The sequence below is a fragment of the Globicephala melas genome, chromosome 10, assembly GCF_963455315.2.
Source record: "Globicephala melas chromosome 10, mGloMel1.2, whole genome shotgun sequence".
NCBI classification, from domain to species: Eukaryota; Metazoa; Chordata; class Mammalia; order Artiodactyla; family Delphinidae; genus Globicephala; species Globicephala melas.
The window spans coordinates 10,125,011-10,138,028 of record NC_083323.1 but is presented as its reverse complement, the minus strand read 5'-3'; the positions used below and the strand labels follow the sequence as shown (position 1 = coordinate 10,138,028).

Below are 13,018 nucleotides of genomic sequence, written 5' to 3'. Positions count from 1 at the left end.
TGGCTGGACCTGGAACCCCAGGCACCTGATTGCAGAACTGAGGTGTCATGGGGAAAAATCTCGAGGAAGGAAACCATTGCACAGTCACGTCTGGCCATCAGGGCAGTGTTTTAAATACTTTTTATGGTGACATACGTTTGACACTGTGACCGTTGTAAGTACATCCCTGAAATCAAACTTGTATGAATAGATGCACAACTGGAATTAGAGTTTCATAAAACAAGTGTGATACATTCTGATATATCTTATTTTATTCTATTTCATAACAAAACAAAACAAAAACGTCTGGTTGGTTGAAAACCACTAAATTGATTTCTTGAGCCACTAATGAGTGGCAGCCCGCACACTGGATGGAACCTCCCTAGGAGCTGGGGGAACCTTTGCTTCCTCTTGCAGCAGAAACTGAAGGCGTGTTTCACAATTTATGTTGCTGATTTCACATGGTTTTATTGTTGTGGTGTGATTCTGACATTTACCCTTTTTCTTTTCCGCTGGGAAGTTCTGGGTACTGAGACGGGATCCAGGCTGGCAGTTGGGAGGAGGGGTAGCCAGCACCCTGGGCCGGGCTGCCTGGCTAAGTTGATCCCCCCATCCCACCCCACCCCTGTTTTCCCTGGCAGGTGTCAGCGGTGCTCCAGCACCCTGCTCCCCGGAGCTTACAGGAGTGGGCCAGAGGAGGGCACCTTCGTGTGTGCAGAGCACTGCGCCAGGCTGGGCCCTGGTGGGCGGTCAGGGGCCAGGCCCACACTCCCCCCACAGCCAAAGCAGCAGCAACTTACAGAAGAAGCCAAGGATGTGGAGAGAGGCGGCCCCAGCCCTAATGCAGCTGCAGGGCCCGAGGTGGACGTACCCAAGGCCAGCCTTGAGGGCCGACCCCAGATCCCCACCAAGCCCCAGGTTCCCGGCAAACCACAGGAGCTGGCCAGCACCCCGGGCAGCCGCCCCACACCTGCCCCCAGGAAGGCCTCTGAGAGCACAGTCCTGACGCTCCCCACGCCCCGGCCCCGGTCCAGCCTGCAGCAGGAGAACTTGGTGGAGCAGGGAGGCGGCAGCGGCCTGGTGAATGGTGAGCAAGGGCCCGGCTGGGCGCTTCCTGAGGTGTGCCTGGCGTCTAAATGTACACGTGCCTGGGAGTATTCATGGGGCCGTGCTGTCCTGGCCTGTGTGTGCTGGGGATGTGCTGGGGACGACCGTGGTGCTGGGGTTATTAATTCACGCAGCAAACAGTTACTGAGGCCCCTCGGTGCACGCTCTGTTCTCCATGCTGCAAGGACACAGACCCCTGCCCCATTCTGTGTGCCCAGGATGTGTGTCCTTTTGTGTCCATCTTGTGTGCTTCAGTTTCGGGGTGTAGGGAGTGTACATCATGTGTGCCTGTGTCCCGAGTGTGTCTGGTTCTGTGTCCACACTCAGGTGACCTCCCCTCCCAGGCCCAGCCTGTGTGCTTGTCCACATCTGGATGTCTGGCAGGGGACAGCTCAGGGGCTGGGGGTAGGGGAGGGTGTGTCCCTGGTCAGATGGGCCCCTGGGGCGCTCCCCAGGCTGGCCTGTTCTGTAGTGGAGACCCCTGCCTCACCCCTCATTGTCAGACCTTCCCACATGACCTCCCTGGGCTTCCATGAGCTCATGGAAACATGGTTCCTTGTAACCTGAGACGTGCTGGGCAACTCTTATCAGAGGAGGCCCAGGGGAGGGAGACTCCCAGGGTCTCCCCCTGGGACTTGTTCGTTCTGTTCCGCACTTGTGGAGGCCCGTTCCTGAGCTGGGCACTGGGGATAGAGATACTGTTCAGACCTGTTTGTGCCTTTGAGGTGCTGCCAGTCTCGAGGGAGAGATGGACACAGACATGAGGATTTTGGTAGAATGTAGACGTCTGTTAAGATGGGGGAGCAGAGGCTATGGTGGGGTTCACGGAGGACACTTGGGAGTCAGGGGAGGCTTGCAGGAGGAGGTGACCCTGGGGCTGAGTTGAAACAATATTTCCTGTCTACTTTGGGGAAGTGTCAGAGGGGCACTTGGGTTCCCCCTTCTTTTTGTTTTAAATAAATTTATTTATTTTTGGTTGCCGCGCATGAGCTTTCTCTGGTTGTGGCGAGTGGGGGCTACTCTTTGTTGTGGTGCGCGGGCTTCTCATTGCAGTGGCTTCTCTTGTTGCGGAGCACGGGCTGTAGGCGCGCAGGCTTCTGTAGTTGTGGCTCGCGGGCTCTAGAGCACAGGCTCAGTAGTTGTGGCGCACGGTCTTAGCTGCTCCGCGGCATGTGGGATCTTCCCAGACCAGGGCTTGAACCCGTGTCCCCTGCACTGGCAGGTGGATTCTTGACCACTGCGCCACCAGGGAAGTCCAGGGTTCCCCCTTCTTAACTGAAATACGAATGGGGTCTCTAGGTGTCCTGGCCTTGCCCCTTTGACCTTCTCTACCTGTCACCTTTGGTGTTTATCTAATCTCCCTGAGTGCTGGGCTGGGGAGGTAGGAGGGTGCTGGTGAGGTTGCCGTGGCCACCTGGAGTCCATGACCTGCCAGGTGGGACGGAAGGGCATCCTTGGTAAGGCAGGCACTTGGGCTGGCTCCCTTGGTGCCCCACCGTGCTGCCTGGCTCACAGCTGCCCGTGAAGACCTGTTTCATTCTCCTTTCCCATCTAGGGAAGCTGCATGAACCCCCCATCCCCAAGCCCAGAGGGACACCCAAGCTGTCAGAGAGGTATGCTGGCCCTGAGGGGTTTCAGGGCCCTGGTAGGGGGAAGGGGAGTACCCTGGGGTCTGGGCGGGTAACAAGGCCATGTGACCCACCAGCACACCCTCCCAAGAAGGGGTGGGGCTCATCTCTGGGGGCAGGAGCCTGTGCCCACATCCCCTTCCCTGTGGCTCCCCTGGGACCCCCTCTCCTGTGGGCAGCAATGGTGGTGGAGACGGCTGCCTCTGGGGTCCCTTCACCCCTCCAAGCCTCCGCTGCCTGTGGAACGAGGGAGGCCTAGGCCTCGCTCCTAGAGTCGTCGTGCGAATCAGCAGCAGAGTATAGAAGACCCAGCAGAGCTCAGCGGTACACCTGGCTCAGATCCTCCAGCCCTGGGACCCCGTGTCACAGGCGAGGACATCGGTTGCCAGCTCTTGTTTGGGAGCTGTGTTTCCCCTGTATGGTCCATGAGAGAGAGGGCCGGGGAGAGAGAGCCAGAGACAGAGGAAGGGGAAGGGAGAGGCCCCCTTCTTTCTGTTTCAGCTCTGGGCCCAGACTGGCCCCACTGGGCTGGGCTGGGAGAGGAGAAGGGTGCAGTTTCTCACCCACCCCCTTTGGGCTGCACTCAAGACTGTCTGGGGAGAGAAGGACATGCCCCCCTTGCCTCCTAACCGTTTCTGCTTCTTCCTGCCTCTGTCCAGGACACCAGCCCCCAGGAAAGACCCCCCATGGATCACACTGGTGCAGGCAGAGCCGAAGAAGAAGCCAGCCCCCCTGCCCCCGAGCAGCAGCCCCGGGCCGCCGCCCCCGGGCCGGGACAGCAGGCAGGTGGAGAACGGAGGTGTGCATGAGGTGGCTGGCCCGGAGCCCAAGCCCTACAACCCCTTCGAGGAGGAGCAGGAAGAGCCCCCAGCTGCACCCCGTGCAGCCACCGGCCCTGCCCCGACTCACCCGGAGTCCACACCCAAGTCCCTGCACCCCTGGTACGGCATCACCCCCACGAGCAGCCCCAGGACAAAGAAGCGCCCCGCCCCCCGAGCACCCAGTGCATCCCCCCTTGGTGAGTGCCGTTCTCGGGAGCTCTCCTGACAGTTGGGACTCTGGGGTTGGGCACCTGGGTGAGCCCAGGGCCAGGGAAGGGCACGTGGTGCCACAGGATCCCCTCCAGGCCAGGTGCCGTGTGTGTCATGTCTGTCCTCAATCCTTGAGCAAACCTGTGACGTAGGTATCATACCCCATTTTGTAGGTGAGGAAACTGAGGCACAGAGAGGGTAAGTGATTTGCCCAAAGCCTCACAGCGCTTAAGCAGTGGAGGCAGGATTTGAACCCAGACTCCTGACTATACTCTTAACCCTTTGTAACCCACCTCACAGGGCTCTTGTGAGAATTAAACGTGTTATCCATCAGTGTGCATAACACCAAGTTAGGCTTGTGGAAAGCGCTGGGCAGGGGTTAGCTCCAGCCCTGCCCATCTAGTCACTCTCCTCCAGTTGCCAGGCGCCTCGGGCTCTGACCTGGCTGCGTGGCACGGGTGCTAGTGGCTCTGAGCAGTTCCTCCCCTGTGTCTGTCCTCCGTCTCCCCATCCGGGATATGGAGGTGGTGGGCCAGCTCCCAGGCGCTGTGCCTCCCTCCGCCCAGCCCTCCCTCTCGCCGTCTTGCAATCTTCTCGGGCCCTGTGCCTGGCCACCTTCCACCACGGCTGGGGTCCAGCTGCCTCTGAGACCTCAGTGGGAGCCCCTCAGACAGTGGGTCCGAGGGCACATTAGAGATGACTGGAGGCCGGTGTTCAGGTGGCCCAGGCCCCCCTCTCCGGCCCCTGCTGGTGCCCTGGGACCCTCCAGCTGAGCGTGGTGGGTCAGTTGATTGGAGGTGATTGCCGGGTGGGAGATGCAGCCAATGGGATGAGCTCTGAGTCGGACACAGCTTGGTCCAATCCCAGCCCTTCTCCTCTCTGAGTCTGTTGCCTCCTGGGAAAGCGCAGATGATACTCTGAAGCATGGTGTCCCTCAACGCATGAGGATGAACCTGGCACGGGGCAGTGCCTGGCCTGGCGCCGGCCACCGCCAGGGCTGCCTGCTTCTCCCTCCCACCTCTGCTCGGGTCAGAGGCAGAGAAGGCAGACAGAAGCAAGGCTTTTTTTTGGCCTTTTCAGTCTGGCTTTGCTTTGGGTCACATCAGACGTGGGAGGGGAAGTGGAGGCTGCAGCCACGCTGGATGGGGAAGCGAGGGCCGTAAGGAAACCAGGGCTGCGACGTGCCACGAGGCGCACGCCGGGGCCCGAGGAGCGCAGGGTGACTTGGGATGATTTGTCTGCCAGTGACCTTGGTCCAGTCACAGCTTTGCTGTCCTCTGGGCTCTTGCCTGTCTGGATGTGGAGGACTTGGGTTGCCAGGGCCTGCAGCTCTGTCGAGAGTGGAGCGTGTTAGGTGAGGCCGGAAAGCCTGACTGTGCCCCCTCACTTGTGTGTGTGTTTGTACAGCTCTCCACACCTCCCGCCTGTCACACTCGGAGCCACCCTCAGCCACCCCGTCGCCAGCCCTCAGCGTGGAAAGCCTGTCGTCCGAGAGCTCCGGCCAGCCCCCAAGTGGGGAGCCTCTGGAGCCACCAGTCGTGCCCAAGAGCTCCTCAGAGCCTGCTGTCCATGCCCCGGGCAGCCCTGGCACCTCGGCCAGCCTCTCTGCCAACTCCTCCCTGTCCTCCTCTGGGGAGCTGGTACAGCCCAGTGTGAACCGGACACCTCAAGCCAGCCCTGGCCTTGTCCCCAATACTAGGGGCAGCCCAGGTCCCCCTCCAGCCAAGCCCTGCAGTGGCGCTGCTCCCACCCCTCTCGTGCTGGTTGGAGACAAGAGCCCTGCGCCTTCCCCTGGAACCTCATCCCCACAGCTCCAGGTAAAGGTGAGTGCCTCACCCTCGCTAAAGGCTGCTGTCCTGTCTAGTGGCCGTGGGCCTGGTCTCAGGGCAGGGTCTCTGATCCTTCCATCGTTGCTGGCCCTGACTTGTTGGGTGACCTTGGCTGTGCCCATCTACCCATTCACCACTGCATTCATTGAGGCACGGCTCCCCCTCTCCATCCTTTCATCCATTAGCCAGACCTCCTGTCCATCTGTGCATGTCTCCACTTGCCTGGCCTTCCATGTCTTGAGGCGTCTAGCCCTTATTTACCTGCCTAGCACATGCACGTGCCCATTTGGGACGCATCCACTAGCCACCACTTAACCCACACATCCTTCCGTTCACCCTTCCATTCACTGAGGTCCTATTTGTGCCAGACCCTGGCACAGTGGCGTTGAGACCTTGTCCTTGCCCTCTAGGGGCTCACAAGCTGCTCAGGGAGACAGGCCTAGATGATTGTTCTACAAGGCCGCCTGGGGTAGAGCACAGAGGGGAGGGGATGACTCCCTTCTTGGGGTCATTTTCCTTCTCCAGAGACCTCAGTCTCCCCTCCTGTAGAATGGGGCAGATGGTGTTCATTGAGTCCCTCCTGTGTGTATGGGCTGGCCTGGGCTCCAGAGGTGAGATGACCGTGGCGATCCCTGCCCCCCAGGTGCTCACAGGCAGGTCGGGGTAGGGTACTGGGATGACTGCGCCTTGTGTAGAGTTTGTTTTTGGCGGGGACGGGTAGAGGAGGGGTCGGCCCTCAACAGGCAGAGGGCCGAGGAAACAGCTTTCCTGGGTGCTTCTCTTGTGTGCCACTGCAGGGGTGCGGACAGCCCGTGCTGTGGGCTCCCCTTACCAGGCCCCTTCCCAGGCTGGCCCCGCGATCCATCCCCTCTGGGGGCTGCAGTGGGCACGAGGAGGGTCTGCTGGACACCCATCCCTGGCAGCTCGTTTTCCACCTGACCTCTGTGGCTGGTGAAGCACTTGTTTCTCAGTGTCACGCCAAGAACCAGGGGTCACCAGGGGTCAGGACAGTCCTCTGGGCACCTACTTCATGAGGGGGCCTCTCCTGCCACCAGAGTCCCTTTGCACCACCAGGTTCTGATTCTACCTTTTTTCCCGTACTCTGCAGCCCTCTGAGGGCCCGGCTGTAGTCCTGGTCTGACCTACCTGACAGAGGATAAGTCTGGGGAGGAGCCTGAGCTGTTGGTCTGTGCACCTTTCAAATGCCACTTAACCTTCCCTGGCCTGGGCAACTGCCTCCTGTCCAACTCTATCACCACCTGCTGTGTGACCTGGAGAAGGCCCAGCCCATCTCTGGGCCTCAGGATGCTCTGAGGAGCCCCAGGGCTCCTTGCTGTGGGAGGTGGGGGAGGGAGTTGATTTTGGACGCCCCTCCCTTTCCCCCTACAGGCAGCTGCCTTTCAGTCTGTTTCCTGTCCTGAGGTCTGTGAAAGGTTGGTCTGAAGGAGTTCCGTGGCTGAGAACCCTTGAGGGACTCAGGGGCCTTTGGGCTGTTTGGCCCTGCTGGGCCCCTCTGGGTGTGACTGTGGAGGGTGTGGGCAGAGCCCAAGAGGACTTCCTCCTGGGGTGCCCCGTCCCTTACCCTAACCTCAGGATTCGGGGAGAACCCGAGACACTGGGGACAGGAGACAGGCAGGCCCGTTGGGCGGGTGCTGCCCTGTGGGGCCCAGACTATCACCCTGCGGCGCCGGTGGCCTGGGACTTCCCTTGCTTCAGATCCCAGAGCAGCCGCCAGCCTGAAGGATGGCAACCTGAAGGCTGGCACAGGTGAGGTGAGCGGGCTCCTCCCTCCCCCCAGCTGTTGGAAAGCCCGGTAAATACTCCTGGGAACACTCCATGGCCTCCAGTGGTGCCTGGGGAGGGTGGTTGGAAGGTGCTGGCACTGCCCACGTGGCAGGCAAGGCCCGTCCCAGTGGGGGGCCTGCCCGGCTGTGCTGGCCTCAGGACAGGGATTACCCCAGAAGGACAGAAAAATGCAGAGCTAGGGCGCAGCAGAGGATGGGCAGGGGGAGCTGGGCAGGAAGGGAGCTACCTTCCTCCTCCCTCTACTGATAGTGGGTTCCCTGTTTTTGCTTTTCCTGGCTGGGGGACCCTGGGCAAGGAGCTGAACCCCGGCATCCCCGCTGGAAAAGGGGTGGTTGTGAGGCCTGGATGAGCTGCTATAGCTCTGTCCCACCCTACACTGCATGTCCTGACCACTGCCCCCAGCGCCGGAGGGCTGCCCCAGCCCGAAATAGAGTCTCACTGCAGCTTGGGCCCTTGGGAAGAGCGTGACCTTGAGCCAGTTACTTAACCTCTCTGAACTCGAGTTTACTCAGCTGTAAAATGGGCACGACACTACCCACCTTGTGGAGTGGTTGTGAGAATTGAACAGGAATGTAGAGAAGTATCCAGTGCGGCGGCAGCACACGGGAGGCGCTGGGAAGTGGAAGTGTTTGTTGAGTGACTGAGTTCCTCAGAGACTGGCTGCTGGGGGATTCTGTCTCTGCCTGATTCCTACCGCCCCGCTTTCCATGGTCCCATGTGATCAAGCTGCCTGGGTCTTACTGACCCCTCCCTGACTTATCTTCTGCCACGTCTCCCTGCCTTTAGTCTTCCTGCAAGGAGAATCCTTTTAACCGGAAGGCATCACCCACAGCCTCCCCAACCGTAAAGAAGGCCACCAAGGGCTCCAAGCCAGCGAGACCGCCTGCCCCAGGACACGGCTTTCCGCTCATCAAACGCAAGGTACAGCTGGGAGCCCCAGACAACTGGCTGCCTGGGCCCCGGCCCCCTCCCTTGGCCGCCTCAGGCTTCCCGTGGGACTCTGCCACAGGATGGGCTGCCTGGGCAGCTTCCCTCAGATGCTGGAGGGGGGGCATGCTTGGGAGGCCCAGCTGGGAGATTTATGAACTTGCAGCCAGGGGGATTCTGAGCAGATTAGCTGCTCTGACCAAAAGCATTGGGTGATGCATTTAAATTGTTACTAATAATAGTTCAAGGATCTGAAGCGTTCACGTGACAAACAGCTTAGAGTGTTCTCAGGTTTCTCTGTCTAATAGGGTCACTTTCGCACGTTGTGATATATTTTCTCGAGTGGCAGAGGAGGGGAGGAAGTTGCCAGAGGGAAGCAGGAAGTTGTATCGCCCTCTGGGCATGCCTGTTGGAGCTGGGACCAGGGGCATGGCAGGGGCGTGGCTGTCCCTACACCCATCCCTTGCCACACCGGGGTGTGGGACGGAGCCAGGGCGCAGGGCCTGTGGAGGCCAGTGCTGGCCGGAGAGAAGAGGGAAGCTCCTGTTCCTGGCGGCCAACAGGTGGGAGGGCGGGCTGACCTTCAGATAACTGGGCGCTGTCGGGCAGGTTCAGGCTGACCAGTACATCCCCGAGGAGGACATCCATGGGGAGATGGACACCATCGAGCGTCAGCTGGATACCCTGGAACACCGTGGGGTCCTGCTGGAGGAGAAGCTGCGTGGTGGAGTGGACGGTGCGGGAGCTGCCGGGGGCCTGGCGGGTGGGACTCGGGTAGGGGGAGCCTCTCTTCCAGGGTAGGAGCCGCCGTGGCCCCTTTGAGGGTGGGGACTGCCTCCAGCCCTGGCCTCAGTGGGCATCTGGTTTCCAGAGGGCCGTGAGGATGACATGCTGGTGGACTGGTTCAAGCTCATCCACGAGAAGCATCTGCTGGTTCGACGGGAGTCCGAGCTCATCTATGTGTGAGTCCTTGCTCCCCTTGGCTCCTGGCTCCTCCCCCCAGGATCCAGAGAGCTTAGGACCGGGAATCTTCACCTTCCTCCCTTATCAGTGACAGCACAGGGCAGGCAGCCGCAGAACTAACAGTCACCTTATTCCCACCTTCCAGCTTCAAGCAGCAGAACCTGGAGCAACGCCAGGCCGACGTGGAGTATGAGCTCCGGTGCCTTCTCAACAAGCCAGGTGAGTGTGGCCACACCCACTCCCCAGACACCTGTGCTGGGGCCTGGTGACATGGAGGAGTGGGCTGGGGAGTGGACAGACCGGGCCCTGATGGGGATGCACGGGCAGAGCCTGGGAACAGGGCAGGGAGTGCTGCCTGGGTCATAACAGGTGAAAACTAAGCTCAAGCCACGACGGGAGAGGGAACGGCATGGCCAGCGTGGGGCTGTGACGTCTGTGGTGTTGGGATGGCAGGCCTGCAGAGAACACCAAGACCAGGAGCAGACTGGCTTGTTGTTTTTAGATGTTGGGGATAGGAGTTTATTAATTAATTAATTTATTTTTGCTGTGTTGCATCTTTGTTTCTGTGCGAGGGCTTTCTCTAGTTGTGGCAAGCGGGGGCCACTCTTCATCGCGGTGCGCGGGTCTCTCACTATCGCGGCCTCTTTTGTTGCGGAGCACAGGCTCCAGACGCACAGGCTCAGTAGTTGTGGCTCACGGGCCCAGTTGCTCTGCGGGATGTGGGATCCTCCCAGACCAGGGCTCGAACCCATGTCCCCTGCATTAGCAGGCAGACTCTCAACCACTGCGCCACCAGGGAAACCCCCTTTTTTTTTTATAAAGTAATTTTTTAAAATATTTTTTTATTTTTTAAAATTTTATTTATTTTTGACTGCATTGGGTCTTTGTTGCTGCGTGTGGACTTTCTCTACTTGTGGCGAGCGGGGGCTACTCTTCGTTGCGGTGCACGGGCTTCTCATTGCGGTGGCTTCTCTTGTTGTGGAGCAAGGGCTCTAGGCGTGCAGGCTTCAGTAGTTGTAGCACTCGGGCTCAGTAGTTGTAGTGCACAGACGGGCTTAGTTGCTCTGAAGCATGTGGGATCTTCCCGGACCAGGGATCCAACCCATGTCCCCTGCATTGGCAGGCGGATTCTTAACCACTGTGCCACCAGGGAAGTCTCGATTGGCTTGTTTTGGTACCCTCCTCTCCTGGAAGGTGTGGGTGGGCTCCTGGCGGGGAGGGGTCAGGCTCCAGGGCCCAGGGCTGCCTTGCTGCGCGAGGCAGAGCAGGTACCTGTCCAGAGGCAGCTCTGGGCTCATGGCCGTTAGGCCAGAGCATGGCAGGGCTCTGCTGGCGGGGGGAGGGACAGTGGAAGTGCCCCTGCACAGCGTGGCTCAGGGTGACTCTGGGAGGGAGGGATGGGATGTGCTGAGAATGGAGCGGGGCCATGGGAGGATAGGGTGTGGAGTCACACAGCCCTGCGTTCTGCCGCTAACTTGCTGGGGGCCCTTAGGCGGCTTCCTTAGCCCCACCGAGCCTCAGCGGCTTCATGTGTAAGACAGGGATGAAGGTGCCCGCCTGGGAGGGTATTCTAAGGCCCAGGAGCCGGTGCATGTGGAAACACTCTGTGCCTTATGAGGGGCTGATGGCTGATGGTTTTTATGTGGCTGAGCTGGGGTCTGGCCATGACATGGGGTGAGCACAGCTGTGGGCTGAGAGAGAGCACAGGACTGCGGAGTGTCCAGAGGCTGGAGCCAGGGCTTTTGACCGCTTCCTCTGGCCCAGGTGGTAGGAATCATTGTTCCCATTTAACAGAGGAGGAAATGAAGAGCCCAAGAGGCTGAGAGTCTCGCACATTGGTGGTGGAGCTGGGCTTCTAGCCATGTCTCTGACTTGGGCATGTCCCTGCACACCCAGCCCCTCCTGCCGGCTGGGACAGTGGCCCTGCTTTTCCACTGACCAGGGAGCTTGGGAGGCTGGATGTGACCCAGAGGCAGGAGTGTCCCTGAGGAAGTCACAGAATGTCCCAGCTCTTTGCTGCCACCTATGAATCACTGCCAAATCTCTGGAGGCTGGGGCGTGGCCGCCGCTCAGAGGAAGCCGCAGCGACACCTTGTGGTCGAAATGGGGACAGCACCTCTGTACCCCAGGCCAGCCTGGCCCTGGGCTTTTTGTGTTGCTTCTCCAGTCCTCTGTGTGGTGGCAACACATCGGGGCTTGTCATCCTGTCCTGGTTGTTGCCTTTGGAGGGTGAGACTGGCTTATAAGGCCCCAGGTGGGCTGGAGATCCATAAGACACTGTAAGGGCTGTAGCTTGGATCAAAGCATTCCAAGGCTGGCCGGGTACAAGCACTGGCTCCACCCTTGCTGTGTGACACTGGTCAAGGACTTAACTTCCGCAAGCCTTGGTTTTCCCACACGTAGGTCGGGGACATAACTTACCCAGGCCCCAGATTTGGGAAGCAGCAGAGTAGGATTTGAACTGGGGTGGTGACTGAAACCCATGTTGTCCCCAGAACTATGCTGGGTCAACGGTTCCAGTTTTGGCAAGGGGTGGTGGTAGGGGCAGGTGTTGCGGAGGGAAGGTCCAGTGTGGGCATCCCTCCCCTGGGAGCCTGTGGGCTGGGTGAGAGGAGTACCGGGGTGCAGGTGGGCCTCTGAGGGAGGTTCTGTAGGATAGCTCAGGTTCTTGAGAGGAGGCTGGAGGGGCAGCAGGTGTCTGAGACATCAGGGACACCTCCTGGCAGGGCTCCCTGCCCCCAGGGACCCCTCTAGTCCACCCTCCTTCATGGCATTAGATGAATGTCCCAATATGCCCCTTGGGTCACATTGCTTCTCCTGCATGAGGACCCCTGGGGTTCCCTGTTATCTCCCCACCCCTGCCCCACTTTGGCCAGCTCGCCATTGGAGGCTCTCAGCAGACCCAGCCTGAATCCTTCCCCCAAGAAACCATCTAGTGAACATTTGTTGAATGAGTGCATGAACATAGCAGGAAACTCTTTGGCACGTGCTCTTCTCTGTTCTCAGAACACGTATTGTGCTGGACCTCCCGGAGCCCCCTTGGAGAGTTTTTTTGGTAGGCAGACTGGTATCCTTGGTCTCTCCTATGACAACCTTCATTTCTCCAAAAATTTGTAATCCCCACCCCTCTGGGCCCCCCTCCCCAGAGTGTCCAGCGTGGGGCTGGTCTGCAGCCACCCTTAGCACTTAGACGTTAGTTCCTCGCTTCCTGGGACTCATGTCCCCAGCTTTTCTCCTTGGGCAGAAAAGGACTGGACAGAAGAGGACCGGGTCCGAGAGAAGGTGCTGATGCAGGAGCTTGTGACCCTCATCGAGCAGCGCAACGCCATCGTCAACTGCCTAGATGAGGACCGGCAGAGGTGACGTGGCTGGGGGAGGGGTTCCCCGGGGCTTCCTGGGGGCAGGGCCCTCACTGCCAGTCATCCCAGCGCCGCCTGCTCAGCCTGCGTGGACTCGGAGTCTGGAGGGGCCTGAGAGATTACCTCGTCCTTCCTCCCGTGGGACACTCAGCTTCCCTTTCTCATTTCAGGGAGGAAGAGGAAGATAAGATGTTGGAAGCCATGATCAAGAAGAAAGGTGAGGCCCCTCCTGGGGTTCTGGCCCACTTGAACTCCTGGAGGGTGGGGGGTAGGTTGGACAGAGGGTTGGAGTGGGCGCTACAGGGACGGTGTGTGCAAACTCCTAGCCCCTGTTTTGCCAAGAAGGCCGTGTGTAGCAAGGCAGGTCACCCTACGGCCAGGAGAGTGGG

At 59.6% G+C, this 13,018-nt stretch overlaps 1 protein-coding gene across 1 annotated transcript in view; it reads left to right on the top strand.

Annotated features, from left to right (window-relative positions):
* The window catches only part of MICALL1 (MICAL like 1), a 31,688-nt gene that overhangs the window by 12,420 nt on the left and 6,250 nt on the right, over positions 1 to 13,018 (top strand). The window contains exons 6-15 of the mRNA XM_030856003.2: positions 621 to 1,066; positions 2,642 to 2,699; positions 3,374 to 3,732; positions 5,153 to 5,568; positions 8,167 to 8,301; positions 8,917 to 9,043; positions 9,179 to 9,269; positions 9,416 to 9,489; positions 12,515 to 12,629; positions 12,800 to 12,846. Of these exons, the coding sequence (XP_030711863.2) occupies positions 621 to 1,066; positions 2,642 to 2,699; positions 3,374 to 3,732; positions 5,153 to 5,568; positions 8,167 to 8,301; positions 8,917 to 9,043; positions 9,179 to 9,269; positions 9,416 to 9,489; positions 12,515 to 12,629; positions 12,800 to 12,846 (1,868 nt within the window). The remainder of the gene's footprint in view (positions 1 to 620; positions 1,067 to 2,641; positions 2,700 to 3,373; positions 3,733 to 5,152; positions 5,569 to 8,166; positions 8,302 to 8,916; positions 9,044 to 9,178; positions 9,270 to 9,415; positions 9,490 to 12,514; positions 12,630 to 12,799; positions 12,847 to 13,018) is intronic.